This window comes from Falco cherrug, chromosome 7, assembly GCF_023634085.1.
Source record: "Falco cherrug isolate bFalChe1 chromosome 7, bFalChe1.pri, whole genome shotgun sequence".
Classification (NCBI taxonomy): Eukaryota; Metazoa; Chordata; class Aves; order Falconiformes; family Falconidae; genus Falco; species Falco cherrug.
The window spans coordinates 52,329,990-52,353,226 of NC_073703.1; the positions used below are offsets into that span (position 1 = coordinate 52,329,990).

General features: G+C 45.3%; 1 protein-coding gene across 1 annotated transcript in view; it reads right to left on the minus strand.

Annotated features, from left to right (window-relative positions):
• Positions 1-23,237, minus strand: part of GALNT16 (polypeptide N-acetylgalactosaminyltransferase 16) — a 77,146-nt gene that overhangs the window by 13,595 nt on the left and 40,314 nt on the right. Inside the window, exons 3-12 of the mRNA XM_055716791.1 lie at positions 23,054-23,152; positions 15,894-15,961; positions 13,323-13,388; positions 12,144-12,265; positions 10,017-10,104; positions 9,024-9,108; positions 7,873-7,976; positions 3,503-3,629; positions 2,455-2,547; positions 183-266 (exon numbers count right to left, since the gene is read on the minus strand). Coding sequence (XP_055572766.1) covers positions 183-266; positions 2,455-2,547; positions 3,503-3,629; positions 7,873-7,976; positions 9,024-9,108; positions 10,017-10,104; positions 12,144-12,265; positions 13,323-13,388; positions 15,894-15,961; positions 23,054-23,152 — 936 coding nt within the window. The remainder of the gene's footprint in view (positions 1-182; positions 267-2,454; positions 2,548-3,502; positions 3,630-7,872; positions 7,977-9,023; positions 9,109-10,016; positions 10,105-12,143; positions 12,266-13,322; positions 13,389-15,893; positions 15,962-23,053; positions 23,153-23,237) is intronic.

Genomic DNA, 23,237 nt, shown 5'->3' on the forward strand with positions numbered 1-23,237 from the left:
ACAACCTTTTGCAGAGGTGTGATGATACAAGCCAGGAAATCACAGGAGATTTCTCACCAAAAAGAACAGAGGAAAGCCTTTTCCAGGCATAAGTCTCTTTTGCCCGCTGCCACCACGGATCGGCTTCTCATTGTGACCCACCTCCCAGATACTTCGTTTCTACAAGCAGAGAACTGACTCACTTGAGCTCGGGGTAGACGTTCTCCAGATACCACTGGAAGGATTTACAGTTCAGTTTGCGTCGCTGCTCCACTCGGTCTGCAACACTGGAAACACAGGCAGGTTGTTGAGGATAAGGCAGTGAATAGAAGGGAGGGGAACAGTGAAGATTGGCCAGGAGGTTTGAGGGAGACTATATGACTTTTTCCCATTACTCATTCTCCCACGTAGCTGTTGCTGGTTTCAGAGCACTAACAGTGACCTGAGGTGAAAAGGAGGAGAGAGGCAAGTGGCAGGAAATAGAGAAGGAAGACAAACACCTTCAGCAAGCAAACCTTGCACTTCCTTTGGCTCAGAATGACGGCAGGGCCCAGGTCCTACAGTGTTAGATAATACATTGCAGTAAAACTACTGCAGGACCAGGAAAGCGTTTCTGCCTCTGGGTGCCCCTGTAGAGGCATACCATGAAATCTGCACAACAACCAGCTCCTGAAAAGGCCTAGAAAGTGTTTGTGCTCGGGTATATACAAACAGTTAATCTGTGTGTGCTAGAGTGCATCTCTAGCTCATGGCAGCAGCTCTAGGTTCAGGTGGGGTTTCAGACCTAAAGGACATAATTATTTGCTCTTAAGCAGTTTTGGGAAATGGGAGGGGTATAGGAGAAAATTAACGTCTGAGCAACTGCTGCAGCAGTCCTCCCACTGCTGATCTGCTTGGCTTTAGCTGGCTGAAGAAGAGGACTTACCTCAAGGAGTCCTGCTGAGCAGTGACACTAGGGACTCTCCTCTTCAAGCTATAACACTATATGGGTCTGTTGGGAAGCACTTTCAACTGTACCCATGCTCCTTGCCACCCTCAGCCCACAGAGGCCATCATACTGCCCATACCCTCAGGAGAATGTACTTAGATCCTATATTCACATCAAAATTGTGGGGAAGGAGGTTCCATTTTAGGCCCAGTTGACAGTGATGGCGTCAAAGGCATTTGCATTCTAAACTCTGGTTTTAATGCAGGTTCACAGGGCTGTTACTACAGGTCAGGAAATTACCTGAAATAAAACCCTACAGCTCTGCTCCAGCTCTTATTCAGCCAATGCTACCAGTAAAGCTGCTAGGAAGTCTGGGTGAACAAGAACTGCAGGTTTTGCCCCTAAAATACATGAGCAATTTATCTGTGTCCAATATGCAATGGTCTGGTTTCCTTTGCAAGCAGCAGGGTTACTTGCTATTTGGCCCCAGCTCAGCTGCTGCAGTCAGCTCAAGGACAGATAAACTAAGTAGGCAAAGCTATTTGTACTAAAATATGTAATGCATCATGATAATAAAGCACAATATACAACAAAAAAAAGTGTGTGTGGGTCAGACCAAACCTGCTTGTCATCAAATAACCAGGAGACGCATCATTAACCAGTGCCCATAGCTATACATTTGAGATACAACTGCATTTGCCAAGTCCTTACGCTGATACAGCAATAGTTGCTTGTTCACAGGCAGATAAAATCCACAGATACATATCATTCCTGGGATTTTTTACATTTATTTGGGAGTCATAGGGGTTTGTTAGCACAGAAAGCAAGCTCTTCCCTCATCCCAGGTTCTGGTGTCCATCACTGATTCCTGGGTCACAAAGAATGTTTAAGCCTGTAACAGTGAATCCCACGTGGACTGGAGACAGCTTTAGCAAAGGTGCTGTAAGGAGCACAGTTCTGCACAGAAGTGGGCTCAGCAGGTGCTGGAGACAAGTCACAATCAGACTGTGTTTCTAAATGAGATGTCTCCCTATTGGCCATGCTCTCTCCTGCCCTACAAACCAGGCAAACCACCCATTCCTCATCAGGAAGGAGGGGAGTGCACCAAGTGCAACCTGCCCCATCTGCCAGGTAGCTACGCTTGCCCCAGGATTCTGTATCCACACAGGAACTTTGGATCAAGCTCTGCTATGCATAGTTCACATTTTCAGAGCAGCTGCATGTGGTGTTAGAAAATATTCTTATCTACCCACTTAAAATGGTAGATTTTAATTCTGTAATGGATTAATAAATCTGTAATTGACTCATTACAGATCCCTTCAGCCTTCTGCTCACAAATGATCTATGCAGGGTTACTTGGGGAAAAATAAAGTGAATTAGAATCAAACTTTGTTAGCCAGACACTCAAGCTGCAACATCCCTGGCAAGCCAGCTATATTCAGAGCATCTCTGTTTCCCACACTTAGCACCAGAGAAGATCCCAAACCTATTTATTGCTATCAAGGGGCTCACCAGAGCCCTCCTACCAAGGTTTGGGGGCAGCTTACCTTCCAAATGACTTCCCAATGGCAGATGGCCGGGCCTCATAGTAGTACTGCTTGTATTCATCCATCCACACCTCTGCTGTGCGCTTGGTGTTCCTGCATGGGCATTGAGGAGATGCTTTGCTGAGTGCTGCTGGAGAACCTGCCCTCCCAGCAAGTAGGCACTGGCTGGGCAGACCCAAGGCCTGTCTGCCAGGGGGGAGTGGGGGGCAGTCTCAAACATGAAACACAATGTTCAACACGGATGGATATAGATTGAAAGTCTACAAAGCCTTGCAAGGATAGTTCAGTTCAGAAGTTAAAATTTTAACAGCTATAGTTTACCATGATTTTTTCACATTTACTCCCTCTGCAGAGACACCTGGACTGACTGTCACCATCATCCTACTTTACAGTATCCCCTTCACCAGATTAGCATAACACCATGGAATAATTCAGCTTGGCGAACACCTCCAGGTATCACCTGATCCAACCTCCTGCCCAAAGCAGACTAGCTTCAGGTTAGGTCATGTCATTCAGGGTCTTGTCTGGTCGAGTTCTGAAATCTCCAGGGATGGAGAGTTCACCACCCTCTGGGGCCCTGCGCCAGTGCTTAACCACTCTCACTGTGAAGCACTTTGTCTCATCTGGTTTTTTTCTTCCCATCTGTCCAGCAGTGGAAGTTGTCCTTAGGGCTTGTCTCAGAGCACATACAGCTCAGTAGGACCTCTGGACTCAGAAGCAGCTCAGAGACAACAGAGATGACTGAGGACTGCTGATACACAGGCACATGTCATAGGGCACTATCCACAAATGGCCAGGGTCGCTCTGGGGTACTGCTCCCTGCCTCCATTGCAGACTGAGAAAGAAGAAGATGCACCAATAGAAACAACAGAGAAGGGAACAAGTTCGGTTCACAGAAAAAAGCAATTCATCCTTCCCTTGAGAACAAATGCTCAGCCACAAGCTGTTCTCTGTCATCAGGCAGAAAGACAACAAAGAATTCAGGCTTATTTAGACATGCCCAACATCAAGGTGACCTGGCTGCCACCAGGCACTACCAAACACCTACTTGATGTAAGTCAATGCATTGCCCTCAGGGAAGTCATAGGGATGACGCTTCCTGAACACGTGTCCCACTCGACTGCAGGGAACAATCTCCAAGCTGCCACCGCACATCCACACTCGGAAAGAGAGTTCTGGAAGAGACCCCAAGAGTCACACAGATGCAGGCAGATTAGAAGCATTTCCAAGAAGGGCAACTTCAGCAGTGTGCCTGAAAACTCTGCTCCTCTGCTCTACATGTATCGCCTGCAATAACAAAACCAGGAGGAGTGATGCCATGGTGAGAGCAGAAAAACTGTTCTCCCTTCGTTAAAATGGAGGCAACCCTTGTGGCTTGGAGGCTTCCTAGCCTCCTCCAGTCCCACTCCTCTCTTTGGTCACCTGAGCATCTCAGTGAGACACCTTTCCCTTTGACCAGATCTTTGTGGTTGCTGTCAGGCCTTCAGGATGGCATTTGGCAACGCTGAGATCACCCCCACTCCCACCTTGTTTTGGACTGCTGTAACACTACATCCCCACACAAGGATGGGAAAAAAAAAATGGAGAAGAATTTACTGTGTAAAGCAAATCATGAGGAAGAAAAGGAATTTAGGAGACAATGAGAAAGAAGAGGACAAGATGAGGACATAGGGAGTAACTCAATGTCTAGAGCACAGTCCTCTACCTCATACCTCCATGTTATCTACCCTACAATATCTTGTAATTCTTGTTCTGCTTAGCTCTGTTAATAAAAAAAAAAAAAAAAAGTGGATGACTGGGTTAGTTTGTCACCACTTGCCTCTGCTGCAGGAGCTACTGAAAGCAGATATCAGTCTAATAGTGTGACTACAAAAATACGGAGAGAATCCTGCTACTTGAAGAAATCCCGCTGGTCCTGAAGCTTAACTTAACATTTTGTTAAAGGATTAGAAGAACAGAAGCTTTGATGTACAGGCACTTATTTGTATTACGGAAGAGATATGACCTTGCTCAAGCTTACAGGTCCGTCCTCGCAAATTTAATCACTTCCACACTGGAGGAGGGGTTTTCCACTTGTGTGTCACGTGGTAGTGAGAAGAGAAGGAAGAAGAAAAATGAAAATTAGCTGAGTAGTTTGGTAGTCCTTACCAAAAAGGCTTCAGATTGTGTAGACTAATTACTTCAAAAACTTTACTCAGTTGAGATCTCCCTCCAGTAATGCTTAAATCATGGGACTCTGATGTTTAGAAATTAAAAAAAAAAAACGGTATTCAGATCTAATAGCTGTTTCAAAGCATGTACACACACTAACATCTTCCCAACCTTCATCTTTCTCCATAGCTTTCCTCTCTAGCTCCTGGGAAAGGCTGTTTAAATGATGTGTTTTGGGGGAGGGGGAAGATGCTGTATTTAATCTAGCTTCTAAGTAAACCCCCATTTTATTAGACTGTATTTTGGGGCATTTCTTACTAGCTCTTGTCTGTCCCTGACTCTTCCCTAGAGGTTTTTATTTCAATCTCTTTTCAACAGGGAGTTCCAGCTTCCAAGAGAGGAAGGACTTTAAAAACAACAACAGAAAAAGGCCAAGACTTAAGTTTCTGTCTGGTGGTGTGTCCTGCTGGTATTTGCTCTCCTGGAATGAGGTTCTGACTCACTCCAGCCCATAACAAAAACCAAAACTCTCAATCTAGCATGTGTAACTTCAAACGATGCCCATTTCCCAGGAAAGGATTCCTCATGCCATATTGGTATCTTAGGCACACAGACAGACTGCATGTCCAGGTTTGTAAGTGACAGAATTCCTTAAAGAAGGGGCAAAAAAATGCAGGCTTTGGGCACAGAAGAGAAAATGGAGATCAAACAGCTTATTAAGGACTTTCATCCACCCTATGATGAAAAGCATAGCAGAACTTTTTGCTGTGTATTTTCCAGGACATGACCTAGTCCATATGTGTTTTAAATTACTTAATCACTGTGGCTTTTCCCTGTCACAGTGGAAAAAAAGGGGTTTACCAGCTCACATCCAGCTGGAAGGATATTTAGGCAGCTGGTAATTGCTGCCTGATCATTTCTATGTACCTGCTGTGTGTGTAGAGCTTGCCTGGCTCTGTGCCCTTCCCATACATTCTTTTATCCTATTTCCTCACAGGAAAAAAGTTTCAAAGAAGTAGTTTATTAAAAATTGCCTTAATGGGCAGGGAATGTCCCATCTCACCCACCCAAATTAGTCAGAACCACTCTTCCAAATGGTGACCTTATCCAAACAGTTCCTTTCCACTCAGAATTGCAATTTGTAGTAAAAATAGTGTTTCAGAACATTATAAACATTTTTCCTTAATAACAAAATCTATATTAAAATTAAGTATGGAAAAGTTTTTGGATTTTAAGAGGGTAAATTAACCATTCTGGATATTTCAAGGAAAATTAATATTTTTAGTTGTCAAATACAGGTTGGTTTCTACCCCTCTGACATGCAACAGCAACAGGATCAATGTAGAAGCCACTGGTTGATTTACTGCCTCACATTATGCTGAAGAGCTGAAAAAAAATTAGCTCTAAAAAAGAGAAGTAGTACATTCTGGTTTTAAAATACCTTCCCATTGCCATGCTCGTAGTGGTGGTGTGGCAATGTGGCTCAGGGACAGGCTGCATTAAACAGAGCATTGTGCACTTAGCTTTGCTCTCTCAGTGAAGAGTGGAGGTGCAGGACAAGGGACAAGTGATGCGAGACAACAAATTTACAGGGAAACCACGCAAGACAGAACTGGCAAGCCCCGTGTACCTGGCCACTGACAGGCTTTACAAGAGCAACATGAAGGAGAATGAAACAGTTCTGTGGAGGCTGTGATCAGCTATGTGTGCAGGAATGGCTGTGGGTGCACAGGTGACTTACTGCCACGTACAGCAGAGAGCTCTGCTTAGCATCAAGCTAAACATATGCACCAAATGACAACACTGGGCTTCAAGGTGGGCAGAAGCAAACAACCAAAAGCCTGAAGAAATATTCTTTCTCTGTATTTGGGGTTTACAGCTTTTACACCGTTGCAGCTCAGAGGCTGGCAGGATGGCCAAGTGGCTGGTTCTGCAGCTGGAGCAGGGCTGGTAACAGCAAAGAGCTGAGTGTGGCTGTGCAGAGGAGTCTGAGGGACACAGGACAGGGGATCTTCATGCCTGGGTAAAGGCTGCCTGTTACTTCTGCCTACAGTGCTTAGATGATGCTACTAGCACAGCCAGCCCCACTAAATATCTCTTTTTAATATCATGAATATCATTAACCTGAAGCAAGACCTCAGAACACAGAGAACACAAGCACTCATTATTAGATATTTTGTTTTTAAAAAGTGGTACCTTGATATTCTGTTATCAGTCAAAAACATTATCTCCTGGTTTCAGAGAGCATTTCTGAAAGAGGCAGCTGTCCCTGCTGTATTCAGAGAAACAAAAGTTTCCTCTTCCTGACTGTTTCTTTCTTTCTAATTGGTCCTCCAGGTGCTAGAAAACACCATATAAATTCTTCTTTAATGGGTTTTATGTACAAATTGTGACATTTATGGAAGCTGTAGAAACAGAATAATTTTTTTGACAGTGCTAGCCAAGAAAAGTCTATTTAGGTTGACTGCAAAACAGAGTAAGGCATTTATCTCTTTGGCTCCACCTGCATCATTTCTAAACAAATGTGCCAAATATGTGAGGTGTCCATGAACCTCTTCTCAATACTCTCCTTACTTTCGCCACTAACATCTGGTGACATTGAAGCATCCCTTCACACAGGGCAAAGAGAGATGCCTGGAATATCTGTGCCACCATTAAGTACAAGTACCATGTCCTGTAAGATAACAGCACTTGAGTGGACAGACTACCCTTGGCCTCTGAATTCCTCAGATGTTTATGATGTCCTAGTCTGCTTCTAAATGTTTGCATTCTGAAACTCTTTGTACCCAAATTCCACTTACAAAGAGGGTTGTTTTATTAAGAAAAATATCCTTCTGACCTATCAAGCTGGGAAAGTAATTCAGACTTATCTGGGAAAGAGGAACAGGCATAAGAAGAGAACATAGGAGTGACTGTCGACTTCAGAGCTGGGGCAACACAGATTGTCATGTGAAGGACCGGAGGAATATTCTCCAAAAACAAACAGGAATTTAACTATCAGGAGGTTCCTCTTTCTTACTTGTACTGCTGGAGCACCTGTATAATAGTGCTTATGCCTGTAAGAGAGCGATAGCCCTGATCGCAAAAAGCCTCCATTTACTTTGGACAAAGCTGACAGTGATAAAATTCTGACCGACATGGGGATTACCTGACCATGTCCTTAGCCTTATATCAACATGCAGATCAGATCTCTCAAAAGACAGGCAATGAAGACTGGGGAGTGGTTCTGCATTAGTGTGTCACTCCCCTCAAACATCCTAAACTTACCAAAATTTTCTCCTCCCCAGATGTCCATTTGAATATCATATTTTCCCAGGTGGTTAAACCAGGACTTGTTGATCACAAAGATGCCTCCTGCTATGACAGGGGTTCTGGAAAAGAAAACACAAGCCCATGCACAATATTCACACATGTATGTAACACCACCATCTTCATTTCAGAGGGGGAACAATTTGTCCAGGCCTGACAAATTATACCTCATTTAAAAGAGAAAAATAGTTGAGCTGGGATGTGAACCTGCAGCAGCCTTCTGAGATCCCCCTCGCTAGATCATCATCCTGCCTTTTGTTAGATGGTCCTGCAAGCACTACATAAGTAATGCTATCTTTTTAATTGATACAAATATGCACAGTGTGAAGGAATGACAGGGGCACTGTCTGATGACTGTTTACCAGCTAGACACAGTGTGAGAGACTCTGCTGCATGTACTGCTCTGCTGTTAGCAAGCTGGTTGCTTCTGGAGTACAAAACAGAGACTCACAAAGGAGGAATTTAGTGATACTTTTATGCTACAAACAGGGAGCTGTCTGGCTATATAGACAAGCACTGTAACTTTTTATACCAGGATTTGTCACATTCTACATTCATCAGAGTCATGCAGACCGCAGCAAGGCTGGCACTTCAGGCAACAAAGTCTGGTTTTGGACACACATATTTAAGGAGGGGAGGATAATTCTGTGTCCAATTCTGTGTCCAAATTACTAGGCAAGATTCAGTTCCCAGGTCTGCTTTACACTTGCTGGGTGACTGTTTAGCTGCTTCATTCCTTAATTCTTCACCTGGAAGATAGAGGTGATTAAATAATCCCAAAGGGATTTCTGAGGCATTCAGAGTGTTGAGTGAGGGAGATCACAAAAACAAACATAAAGGAGAAGAGGTGGCTTGTAGAGATGGCATGCCTGCAAGCCTATGATAGTATGTAATTGATATTCTTAAAATATTCAGAGAGTAATATTCTCAGAATTAGGGTAGGTAGACCTCAATGCATTCAGAAAATAACATGAAGAGTTTATCATCATTAAGTGAATACTATGGCTTTTTGTCCTCAGCGTGGCAGTCCTTGTGCACTCCTTGCCATACAGGTTAAGGTTTAGTAAAGGCATTTGGAGGGCTATACACAGTTCATCGGATACAGCTACCTTATAGACTGAGTTGGATCTGTTCTGGACATCTTCTGCTCTATAGGAATCTGCTCCCACTTAAAGTGAAGGCTCCAGTCAAACCCTGAGAAGAAAAAATACACGTCAGATGTCTTTCCACTAGCTTCAGCAATAGTCTCCACCTTTACATCATAAGCTATCCCTACTTTCCTTCCCTGACCACCCTTATAGACTACCCAAAATGACAAGGATCTATCTTAATGTAGAAGTCACCAGCTTCTGTCTTGGCTTCCTCATCCCTTAGCATTACAGATCTCTGCTTAATTTCACTCCACATCTCCAGGGAAGTGTTGTCAATATGAGACGTAATTGCATTTTGGCCAGTCTGTCTTACACTTCCCTGTCTGCCAAAGTTATGAGGCTTTAATCAAAGGACTTTGTGGGATGTGATGCATTCTGGGAACAAAGGCCTGCAATCATTGTCACCATCACCTCTTTCAAGACTACCATTTACTTATAGTTGGCCTGTAGTGGACAGCTGAGCACAGCACAGTCACTAACAAAATGCCATTGCTAAGGGTAGCCTCAGAACAAGTAGTCTTTGGCGGGCAAGCAGTGCAGTAGTGAACCCCAGCCACAGAAGAGGGAGAAGAGCACCAGGCACTGTGGGTCACCACAGGAGCAGCTGCAGGGGGTTCATCTGCAAGGAGAGAGGTGAAAATGCTTTTCAGATGCCATGCCTGTCAGATTCCAGTGTACATGTAGTGCAGGGAGGGCATGGTGATATTTTTAATCCGTTAACTGAAATTTCAAAATGTTGTGAGAGCAATGCAAGCTCAAGAGAAAAACACTACTTGGGTTTTGTTTTAAATTTACAAAAGATCTGACTTTTCAAGTTGCAGGAAAAAGAGGACAGAAAACCCATCAGGAAAGATCATCACTCTGTTTTCTTGGGAAGCTGAAGAGAACATCAATTATTTTTCACACACCATCCCTCAGACCTAACTTACACAAGCCATTCATTATACCCACCTCCCCTCAGATCTGCTGATGCTGCCAGGTAGGCAAAATTATCCAGGCTGATAACATCAATGATTGGACTCACCACGCGTGTATAATCCTGAGAGAAAGAAAGAAAGTGGGGAGTGGGGGAGGGAAGGGGTGGGAGTCAGGCTTTTCTGCTTTTTTTGAAAGTTGCCAAAGCTGCCAGAGATCAGAAAACAGAAAGTTGCACATGTAAATCTCCATTTGGCTTCTCCAGTAAAGTTCTGGTAGCTGAGCAAGGGAACCCTGGCCACTGCATCCAAACACGGAGATGGTGGGTACTAGCCAACTGCACGCCATGAATGTGGGGAACAGAGCTTGGGAGGCCAACACCCAGGGGTGCTGCTAAGAAACAGGCCTTTATTTCCTGCCCAAGTCACAGGGCATGAATCACTGTCCCAAAGGTTTTGTGCTTCCTTTTGCTGTCTACTGACAGCATACCTTCTGCTCAGCCATCCTTGAATTAACTAATTATCATCAGCCAGAAATTATGAATCCCCTAATAAAGCATATTCCTAACAAGTGCTATGAATCAAGACCCCACACTTAAAAAACATAGTGTAAACTGAAAAAATATTATAATACCAAGCTTTATTGCCATTAAGAGGTATAGATATTTACAGGTTTCCTTTGCAATCCTTTTAGTAAGTAGAAGTTGAGATTATAACAATTTTTCAACATCACAAGACAGGGCATTAAAGACAGTCTTGTGATAACTGAAATATATGATGAAACACAGCCAGCAATGCCAGAAGCAACATCTTGTTATCAGACAGCTTCAGTCTCAATGGCCTTCCTATCAAACCTTCATTTTATGCTTTGCAACAGTTCCTGCTGCTGTAGCACACTTGGCCAGGACAGTACATCCCAGGCGAGAGCTCTCATTCATGTTTATTGCCCTTCGTGCTGTGATGGCTGCACAGTGAGAGCATGTCTGCCCAGCCTGAGCACCCCCAGCACCCACCTACAGCCTGGTGCTCCAGCCACTGCTCCAGCCAGTCAATGCTAGGACTGGGTAGGGCAAGACTGAAATCTGAACTACGATGCACATCAGAAACATAGGAAGTAGGTCAGAAATAGGCTGACTTGAAATCTTCTCACTAAATAATACAGGAGTCAGCACCCAAGCTTTTGCAGCTTAGATCCTTCCCTGAAGAAACTACTGAGGTCCTTTCTGCCTAAGGACCTTTTGCTGCTGCTGCTGCAGCTTGACTTAAGAGCATTAGTAAAGTGAACATCTATGGGCTTCCAAGATGGAGGATTTATTGAGCAGGAATAAAAAGCAGAGCTTTTAAATCATCAGTTCTGAAGTTTCACCTTCTTCTGCTCCCTCATATTAAGCCAACCAGACATGAATACAAGGCAGCATTAAAGCCTTCACCACTCTCCAGGGGCCCATTACTCCATGGGATCAACCCCAGCCACTTGCAAGCACGGCTGTGACTTCTCCCATCACCTCTCCACACTCTGCTCTTACAGCAGAGCTGTAGGTCTCCCCCTCCAGCCCTACAGTGCAGTCAGGGTGACAGCTACTAACACTCCTGTCTCATTTTCACTCTTCCAGCCTCACATCGATCCTTTGCCAAGTGAACCAGCAAAGGGACATCTGTGCACTCACAAGCAGCTCCTCTGTGCTAGGAAGACACCTGCATACAGGTGGTGTGTGTTGGCAGCTCAGCAGGAGCATCAACGAAGGAAAATTTTGGCAGTGACAAGGCAGAGGGCAGGGTCCAGAAGCAAGAAGGGAGATGGCAACCATGGAAAAGTTGCACAGTGCATGCTGCCAAAGTGGCTATCCTATGTACAGGTTGATGGGACTAGGGAGCACAGCACTTGCAGAAGACATGAGGTACAAGTCGGTGGTTCAAGCATTCACCAGTGCATCCCACCACTCAGCACCCCCTGCCCTGCCACAGTGGCAGGAGAACGTAGAAGCCCATCAGGGATCTCTTGCCCATCTAGCTCAGGTCGTACATTTCTCTGTAACAGCTTGCCTGCGGAGTACCTGAGCAGACTTTTTCCTCACCGGTGCTGCTGATGGCATGTGAAAGCAGAGGATCCACCAGCACAAGACAGGCCAGCTCCATCCATCCCAGAAGGGGACATGGTGCTCACCTCTTTTACTCTCTGAAGCATTGGCTGCAGCCACTCACTGTTGACTTCACAGTGACTGTCCAAGAAGGTGAGGATGTCAGCAGTAGCCACTTCAGCTCCTCGCACCCGAGAGCGAATCAGCCCTACAACGATGAAAGGACAGCAGAGGAGCAGAAAGGTTAGGAAGGAAAACAGCTGAGCCTCCTTCAGAAAAAATACTTTGTGTGGCCATTACGGGGAAAAAGCAGGTGGTTCTCCTGTATCACACCTCCACCAGGAGCAGAAAGCAGCTTTAGCAGGGCATCCCCTGGGGGACATTGTCAGCTGAGCCCTCCCAGCACACAAAGAATGACCTCGCCTGTTACTTCTGTCCATGCCACTGAGCTTTCATCTGTTTCATGCTGTGATGACATCCCCCTTCCCTTCCAGCCCTCCCTACAGATAACTTGCTGCTATCTGCTCAGTGTCTCTCCCATTAGAGCACCCTGCTGCCTCTCTCAGGACCAAGTCCTACTCCCCTTGTTGCCTTTCTTACTGCTTAGCTGCTTTATTCCCGTTTTTCCTTTATTCTGCCCTGCAGTCAAAGATATCAACCTGGCTCTCAGATGTCTCCTTACTTCCCTACAGACCATACCACCAGCTGGGATGCTCTTCATGGACTAAGTGATTCCCGTCTCCCCTTCCAGATCCTTGCTTCAGGCCTGCTGTGCACTGACAGCACAGAAATAAGCCAGTACATGAAATTCAAACTAAAGAAGAGCTGGGAAAGTCAGTGTTACCATTTATGCACACAGGAGATTGTATGAGAAAAAACTTTACTTAATGGTATCTCTTTATGATAGATATGGTTGCTTTTCCTTTTCCCACATTTCCTAGATGGCTTGTTATCTTGCACTCTGAGATTAAAAGGATATGACTTACATCTGCATCTATGTTCATAAAGACTTTAAAATGTGGTCCTTGTTCTAGCCAGGGTTTCTGGACACAACTTCTCATTATTTAAAGTATGAAATGAGAGTCCTGAAGCCTGGGAGTTGATAAGCCAGGTTCTCCTTTCACAGAGCCTCCAAACTAGGATACCAAACCCTTATACTGAAAAAACCAAACTCTAAGAAACAACTTGTAAGCAGTTGGCAGGCAAACAGGGCCAGCTGGAAAAACTTGCAAAATCTTTGTACCTACAAAGTTTTCCACACTCACCTTCTCGCCGGGTGTTTCGTAGACATTTGACCTTTGGGATCTTGGTAAGGAGTTGGCAGTCATCAGCTTAGGGAAGGCAAAAAAAACATTTGGCACACATGCATGAATGATTTGGCTTCAACAAAGAGCTCCAATTAACTTTCTCCTGCTTTTCCATGGGAGGAGAAATTCTGCTTTCACTTAACATCACATCAATCAGCCCGATGGCCTTAATCCTGTTGCCTAAAGAGTACACAGAAGAACATTGCTTGCTTGCTGTCCTCCTTGGACAGCTGAGCCTGTGTTTCTTGATACTCTGAGGAGCCAGGCCTTTGCCCTCCCATGCTCAGCATTTCACAAGAACAATGGAGCATGCGCTGGCAACATGGCACCAAGCACTGATGAAACACAGGGACCACAGGGAGCCAGGGCTGCGAATCACCGAAGTGCCAAGCAAAAGAGAGTCCTGTCATATAAAGTGATCTTGTCTGCTCTGTTTGCTATCAGCGGCTTCCCTGGGCGTTTCCCACCATTTGTTCTCAGGGCAGTTTCTGCTTGATTTTATTTAATAAAGGCCACAGGGATGTCACTCGTTTCCTTGGAGACACCATTACATTAACACATGGATGCCTAACCCAGGGCCTTGCTGGCAGCTTGCCAGAAGCTCATGGCATCCCCTATTTACACTGCCCAGGGAAGACGACAGACAGAAGCAGCTATCAGCTCCAGCCCAGCTGTACCAATTGAGCTATTGGTACACTATATAGTGTAACAATAGATATATTATAGAGCTATAGGTCTATTATCCACTCTCTATTCCTGCCCTAGCAGACTTCATAGGAATAACAATTTCTAACTTGCTCTTTTTCCTTGCTCCACAAAGTTCACTCCAGTTACCATGTTTATTCCATGTTCCTTTTCATGTCTCACCCCCCACCCTTTTTCCCCGCTGTCATACTCCCACAGACTGAGCACTCTGGAGAGAACACAAAGGCCATTAGCCAAAGTGCATCTCTTGGCATGTTCCTGCACAAGCATTTCCATTCTCAAGGACGTATGCAGTCTGAAATACTGCTCTTGTGTGGGCACTTTGGCAGCTGCTGCATCATCCGAGTGAAGTGGCAGGTGCTTGTAATTACAGAGTATCGAGAATTTGCTGGACATCTACCACATGGGAAGGAAACACTCATCTTGGCCAAGTCACAGTTTCAGGTATCAGAATCCTTATTAAGTCATTCACTCTCCAAGAGTGGAGCACATCACTCTAACTACTTGCCAGAGCTGACAGACTCTCTGTGTCTTTGGGAGAAACCAAGACAGATATTAAAGCAAAGCATCAGACCTCAAACTTGTGCTAAAGTGTCTCTATGCAGGTGCCTCAGAGGAGTAGCTGTATCCACAAATATCCAGCTCTCAGAAAAAAAAATAAATGAGAGCTGTCATAGGATGGAGCTTTTTAATAATCTTTCTATTTACCTAGGAACCTAAACAAGAGTTTCTGGTTGAGCCCTGTGCAGGACAGGTACCAAAAATCCATCCCTTTTGATGTGGAACACTTTGGCCATCAAGAATTGAATTTTTACCTGCTGAATGGTGGAACACTTAGGATTGTTTTTTGAAGTGCTCAGAAACACCCAACTCCAACAGCAGGGTACAGCTCCGTCTTTATCCAAATCACACTCCAAGGCCCTCAGAAACATAAATCCCTAATCTCAGCATCCACCTTTAAATTTATTTTATTTATTTTCTTTTGGCCAAAACTACATAAGTATTTAACTGCAAAATCAAGAGAGCAATGCTTCCATACCTCAGCAGGCCAAAGTGGGCGTTCTCAGCTATCTGTAAAGTGTCCTGAAGGAGTAATTATTAATCACGATATGTGGCACACAACTAGATTGCCCCTGAATCTAGCGCACATCATGCGAGAAGCAAGAAGTCTGCTGTCCCCACCACTTCACCATTACTACACAACAGCCAGGAGCAAAAACAACTGTACAGATGGAAAGAGTCCGTAGCCTCCAGTCTGCAGGTCTGGTGGGACTCATGCAGAAGATACTCCATCGTTGTGCCAAACTGCAGGAGAAAGTATGGTGCTGCCAAAGCAATAACCCCTTCCATGCCCTCCCACAGGGACACCTGGGATCCCAGACACATGGAGACAGGCAGGCAGCCTCGCCCCAGTCTGCCTGCAGGACCCCAGGCAGCAACCTTCCGTAGGCTCCGTTGCACCCTCTTGCTCTCTCTCGATTTGTAATTCCCCTGTTCATGCACACCATTGCTACATACATAGCTGTGCTAAACAGCTCACAAAACAGTGCCTAATGAAACTAGACAGAGATCTCCGGCAATCTGGCCAAAATTGCCAAGCTGACAGAAAGGCAAAACCCAATGGAAAGAAAAAAAAGGAAGAAGCTCTGGCCTCTGCCGGATGCAGACATAAACTAAAGACAGAAGAACTTCTTCCCTTGTCTGTATACAAGAGAAAAAGAAAAGAGGGAATCTCTGTGAAGGAGGGGGACTGAACAGAGCAAACAAAAAGAGGGGAAAAAAGAAGAGAAGAAATAAGTGCAAGGGAAATAGGTTCATACTTACGATCTGAGCTGAAGTCATCTACCAAAATGATCTCCTGGATGAGGCTGGGAGGGGTTCGGTTCAGAACACTGCAGGGAGCCAGGGAGGAAAAAGACAGTGTTTGTGAGCTGCCATTAATAACAACAACGGTAGGACTGATACAAATCTGCTACACTATGCATTACAGCAGGAATACCAAAGCCTTGTAACATGGAAGAGGTAACCTTGCTCTTGTACCAGGGTTCATTGGCAGGAGGCAAACTGCAAGCAGGAATATCCCAGAGAGCTATGGCATGTCAGCTGGACCCACAGCCAGTAAGCTGACTGAGGGACCTGCTGGGGGCAGCTAGCAGAGGATGCTGCAGCATGCTCTCTGACTAAACAGGGAGGCAAAGAGGAGAGCGCTACCTGCCCCGAGGTAGCCAGGACGCCATTCCCATCTGCCAGGCTCTGAGTAGAGCTCATTACTGCTGGGGAGCAAAGAGCTGCCACTTCAAGAGCTCTGTCTCAATGCCACAGACGAGGCCTGCTGGAGCTTTCTCGCCAATTCCCTTCTTCAGAAGGAAGGCAATTTTCTTTGGCAACATTCTGGATTTGCAATCTTTTTTCCTCTTTTGCTTGTGTGGTGGTTTAACCCCAGCTGACAACTAAGCTCCACACAGCCACACGCTCACTCCCCCCAGCTGGAACAGAGGAAAGAACTGGAAGAGTAAAAGTGAGAAAACTTGTAGACTGAGATAAAGACAATCTAAGAAGTAAAGCAAAAGCCACATGGGCAACCAAAGCAAAACAAGGAATTCATTCATTACTTCCCATTGGCAGACAGGTGTTCAGACACCTCCAGAAAAGCAGGGCTCCATCACAGGCAGCCGTTACTTGAAATCCCCTTCCTTCTTCTTCCCCCATCTTTATATGCTGGGCATGACACCATATGGTATGGAATATCCCTCTGGTCAGCTGGGGCCAGCTGTCCCGGCTGTGCCCCCTCCCAGGCCCTTGTGCACCCCAAGCCCACTCGCTGGTGGGGTGAGAAGCAGAAAACGCCTTAGCTCTCCGTAAGCACTGCTCAACACTAACTGAAACATCTCTGTTATCAACGCTGTATTCAGCAGAAACCCAAAATATAGCCCATACTAGCTACTATGAAGAAAATTAACTGTATTACAGCCAAAACCAGCACAATTTGTTACCTGTTCTTCTTTCAAACCAGCCCCACACTTGCTGAGTGCACCTCACCTTCCTCAGGCTGCTTGCACTATACCCTGCAATACTCTCAGGACTGCAGCGCATTTGCATCTGCAGGACACAGGGGCTTTCACGCACAAGGACAAGGGATAAAAGCTGCTGCCCTCCTCAGAGGTCAATGCACTCTGGTACCTTGGAGTCAGAGCTGTTTGATTCTGACCTCTTTGTCCCTCTCATTTGTTTAAAACACCTGAACTAATTTTCCACAACCTTCTTCAAGTCCACCCCCTGACTTTACTACAATCACACAGCATGTTCCCACTTCGAGCCTCCTCCAGTGCCTCTACACACAGGCAGGTCCTTGTTGCCTTCAACAGGACTGCTCAGTAACACTTAGGCGCCCCAATGAAGAGGACAGTTATGCAAACTTTAATACCAAAATCAGAGGGAAACACTGTCTTCCTAGTTATAGCAACCCATCTCATTTCAGTGACACCTGCTCCTCTGATTTTGAGCAATTCTGGAGAAAGATTGTTGGCTTTTTTTGTTGTTGTTGTTTTTGTTTTGTTTTATACAGGAAACAGACACGAGTAATCCCATACTCCCAGGAATGGGACTGTAAAGAAATAAATTACCACCCTGCCAAGTAGCAACACTGATGGCTTTGCATACAGAGCCAAAGTTTCCTCAGTTTGGGAGAGTCTGCTGCTGTCTCGTACAGCAAAATCCTGACTGCTCTGCTGCTCAGTATCACATCCCACTCTATTTCAGATTTGTGCTGCTTCAGATGTCTCAGAGTATTTGTATTTTGAGCTTATGTGTCCCTAGATGACTGAGCTTGCATTTTTCAAAGATTAATCTCATTTCCTTCTCTTGGCTCATGCCTCTCTGGATCCTCTAGCATGGTGGGGTGGGACGTGGGGGATGTTCCTCTTTGCATTTATAAGGGCAGCTTCTCCCAGCATAGCCATCATCTGCATATCTTACAGACAAGGTTCCCTGCACTGAAATTATTGTCTGTGTGAACTCAATGCAAAACATAACCAATCGAGACAGGCTGCATCCTGCAGTATAATGGCTGTAAAATGGTATTCTACACCTTCTCCCCTTAGCCTGACTGTTAGCAATATTCCCATTTTCTCCACAACTTTCAGGTCTTCCAACTCAACATAACTGAGAAAAAAGAAAAGTAAACGCCTTTTTGTCTCTTTCTCCCCTGTCCACCAATTCCTCAGCAGAGAGAAAACACTCCACAAGGAGTTCACAGCTCATTGTTCAATGCCCAGTTCCTCTCTCAGATCTGCAATAATTTGCTGTGGATCCTTAGGAAAGGTACTTAATCTTTTGCACTTCGTCTTGCCTGCCTTTTTAACTAGGAACACAGTAATTCTAGTATTTCCCTTCAGTGAGGTGCAAAGAGTGGCATGACAATCAATTAATTTTAGGCACAAAATGTATTACTACAATTTCAAAACCCAAATGACAATTGCCTTTTACAGCAGAAACACAGACTATTCTCCCCTTATCTCATGGATTCCCTACCTCCTTGATTTTTTTCTCACAGCTTCCTTCTTTCAGTATCAGTGTCCTTACGCTCTTGCATGACACCACATCAGCATTGTCAATTAGTTTCTCTCCTCTACTGATACATCCATCCCTCACCAGCTTACAGATAATCTCGTTTACTCCAGATGTTGAGGAGCATCTTTTTTCCTTTGCTCTAAAATAATCACCTCTTTTGCCATTATTTAAATTGTCCTTGTAATGAGTTGCTATACCAAATGCCCTAGCATTACAACAGCATCCTTTTAATCAGAATTTATACAGGCTTTCTGCATACACACCAAACCACTGACAGCTGTTCAGATCCATAGAAAGACTGACTATTCAGCTTTACATATGCACCAAAACCAATCAGTCCCTGCAATACTGACTGAAATCAGAAATAAAGAGAAAGAAAGGGACCAGACAACAAAGAGGTTGATTTTTCCTTTTGCAAGAATGGTCACCACAGCAGAATTGATGGTATCACTTAATGACTAATCAGGCAGAGGCATCAACCACACAAAACACTTCTGAGTGACAGTTATATCTGAAAGAGAACAGGATGCCAAGGAAGTAACTGGTTTGAGAGTGTCAGCTAAGCCCTGCTGAGGAAGAGATACCACGCAGCCGAGTAGCTCTTGACTAACACACACCTCTTGCAGGACTGAGGATGCCAGCAACAAGACACTTGAACTGGCATGTTCAAAGGTTCTGGTGAATAGTTCATTTCCTACTTTTTTCCCCCCTACTTCCCTTCTTAGTCTCTTGCTGGGTATTTTTAAGCAGTTGCTTTCCCCTACACTGAAAATAAATGAACAAAATTTTTCTGAAGGACTCTCTGCACAGGACCAGTAGGATCTGGGGCAGCATGACCTATTGGTGAGCTGGTCTGGTCCTTCTGGCAGCCTGCAGGCTGGGCAACAGGTCCAGCTGCCTGTTACCTTTACCTAGGGCGGCGTAGGAAAATGGCTGGAGCCCACAGCAGAAGGCAGGCATGCAGCCCATGCTGCCTCTGAGAACCAGGAGGGACAAGAGACAGGGCGCTAGAGGGAAGAAATTATTCATCCACACCGTCACTCCTCTGTTTCTGCCTCTCCCTCATATACAAACATTTCTCCCACCCTCACATGGCAACAACAACACACCATTCTCATTGCTTCCACCAAGCAGCAGAGATCCCAGGGCAGCAGCGAGAGGCTGGCAACCGCTGAGTTGCCAGAGGTGCTTGTGCGAGTGCCTGTGTCCACACATGCAGGTGGGCTTAGCAAGAAGGGTATACAGGTCAGGATCTGGCCCCTACAGCTGCCATGTTTAGATCACCCTGAAATAAGCTGTAACGCAGGAGGTCATTTCTCAAGACCTTTTGGTACCAGCATTGCTGCTTAGCTGAGTTACCTTGCAGAGCTGTCAGAATAACACAGTAAGGCATTATCTAGCTCAGGGGAGTGAATTTAGGCTCCCTCTAGTTCTAAGTTAAGATCAGTTCAAACCCAGTACCTTTTTCATATACTTTTCCTAGAATCTCCCGAAGTTTTACAACTGATTTTTGAGTGCCCAAACTCAGGCACTCAAAAGCCAGGCTTGCAAAGATCTCAGGTATGAAAATTTCAACTGGTAGTACGTATTCTATTCACCTCTAAAAAGGTTTTCAGCCACAGAAAATTTTGCTCTTAGTACTGCTCATTTCCATCAGTTGTCCACTTCCACCCCCACACTTCTCTTACTGCATCCCCATAGTGAAATGATGATAACATAACTTGTGAAAAGGCCCATAATAATAGTGGAATCATATTTAACTTTCACCAGGAACATTTCAAATGGTTAATTCTAATTAGCTAAATAATCATGTCTACTGGCTTAAGAAAGTTCTTATGAATATAGACATAATGACAGGCTGCAAGCCTGACTGGTCAGCAGGTAGTGCAATTTTATGCCTCCTGTTGCTTAGTATCACTGTGGTCCTCTGCAGATGCATCGCCAGGTCATAAACCAAACAGAACAGAACAGTCCTGTCCCTTTAACACTTGACTTACCCCAAGGTGCTGTGAAGTAATTACATAGTATTTAGTGCACTGACTATACGAACTGAGCAAGAATTATAGTCACAGCAGTAACTCAGCCTGGTACATTCAGATGCATTTTGCTGAAAGACAGGACTCGCAGGTTGCAGAAGAGGTCTTGAAGAGCACTGTGAAATCTTCAACTCCCTCTATAACACCAGTGCCAACCTGCAAGTGGCCCTTAGCTCTATGCCTTTTCTAACAGTGCAGCCATGACCTGAGCCTTCACCTCTGTGTATGGTTGTCAGACCTCCCGTGCCTCAAAGACAAGGCTACTGGCCAATGCTTGGTTGTGTGACACTGTAAATACTGTAAAGACCAAGAAGAATTCAGCCTTCAGGATCCCTTGTCAGAAAGGGATAAATCATGGACACATTCTGACATTTGATGTAAGCAAGGAATAGATCAATCACGTGCACTGGCTGTAAATCATCTGGCAACGAAGACTCCAGCTGTAGTCAGAGATCTGGGAAGAAACAATTCATCCCACTATTCATAGCAAAGTGCAGCCAGTTCCTCACAACAGCACTCCTCCCATGGTAGCAGGATTGCAGGGACCAACCTGAACAGATAGGTCATCCATTTTTCATGGTCTTTGTGGGGGCTCTGGGCTCCAGGACACCACATCTAGGATACTGGTAATAGCACATCTTGAGTGCCGTGTACAGTTCTGGGCTTCCCAGGACATGCTGAAGCAGGTCGAGTGAATAACCATTAAGATAAGGGATTGGAGCACCAGATGTGTAAAGTGAGGTTGAAAGAGCTGGGGTTGTCTAGCCTTGAGAAGAGAATGCTCAGGGAGGTTGCAGAGTCTTTGTCCATAGAGGCACTAAAAACTGACCAGGCATAGCCCTGAGAAACATAGTCTAGCTGACCTTGCTTTGAGCAAACCTGGCCTGTTAGTGCATTGGCAAATTCATCTGCTCATCAGTACACACCACCTCCACAGGATCTGGGTATCAGTTTCTCTCTCTATGCATTAACTGCTGCTCTGAATATCATCTTCTCTTCAAGTATTGTGGCACCCGGCTATTTGATTAGCTGCCTTGAGATCTTCTTAAGTATCCTACCACCATGGTTTCTGAGCATCTAACCATTTGTCTGACCTATGATGTAATCGGCAGAGATCTCCTCCTGTTACCCTAGCAGCCCCATGGTTCCAAACAAATCTGCTCATTTTCTGAACAGTGGCTCTGCAGAACTCATTTTATGGTTCAAATGAAAAGGAAATTATACAGGTAAAAAAGCAAAATGAGTTAATGCAATATACTCAGGTCTCTGGAAACAGAGTAGCAGCAAACCTGGCAGACAGAAACCCAGCCTCCTAGCCACGAGGCCAACTTGAAAAAGCCTGTTATTTATTCACAAAGCACATTTCTCTAAGCCCACAGGATCTATCAGGGGAAGAAGTGGAAATGATGAATAATACATTCTTGTTAGTGATACTATCAGCTCAACCTTCTACCCCAACGATTCACTCTTCCTTCAGCCTCCACAAGCTGTTCCTGGACCTGCTTTGCAGGCTTCAGAGACCCTTTGAGAAAAGACTTGATAAGTCAGAGAGGGAAAAGGGCATTTTTTGTGTAAAAGTTAAAAGGAAAAGAGCCTTCCTGGGTTCTGCGGGGGTGATGGAAGGCAGAGTGAAGGAGCAGCTGGAACATTGCTTTGTGGTACAGATAACTCCATACTTCTACCTACCTGGGGGTGCTGACAGGCCCTATGCCAACTATTTACTTGGTTAGATTTGTCCACTGCTAATACACAGATATGAGGAGACACTGCTAAGGACAGCAAGTTTCCTGCAGGTTCAGCAGGGTCTGTGTGCAAAGACCTGGGGAGGATCTGTTGAGCCATCATGTTCAGCAACTGTTTACCAGCAAGTGACTCTGAGCTCTCTGTAAGTCTCTGTAAGACTGAGTTCATCACCTTCTGCTTGAAAGGCTTGTGAGCTGTGTCCTCTGCCCTCACTGAGCCAGCCCCAGCTCCTGTAACATGCACAAGCAGGGAACTGGCTGCTTATTCCCATTTATGGAACACAGACCCTTCTCAAGCCCATCCCTCAGTTGCATCTAGCAATACACAGTGTCCCCTTTGACCTCCCCTCACTCTTCTATACTAAGCTCATACAGACTGTTCCCACCTGCAGATGCAGGCCCACTTTCCTGCTACTGATGGTATCTCCCACAGGGGCAACCGCAGACATGCTCTGTCTTTGAAGACACTGCCAATCCAAGCCCCTGACTTGTCCTAACGGGTCACCTTGAGGGCAGATTACAAGCACTTAGGGAACCGCAGCCACCCTGCTTGTCTAACTGCTGGGAAATGCCTAACTCTCCACCAGTGCCCTTCCAGGCATGATCATTTGGGCCCAGCACCCCTTGCTGAACTCACCTCTTCACCGTGCGGAGCAGGGTAGAGCGCGCCTCATTGTGGAAGGTGATGATGAGGCTGGTAGCTGGCAAGTCTGTGTCATAGCGCACAGAAGTGCACCTGCAACATGGGAGAGCAGAACTGTAAGCCAAACATCACTCAGCAGCAGCCACTGCAACAATGTACTTAGAATTTCTAAAGGAGA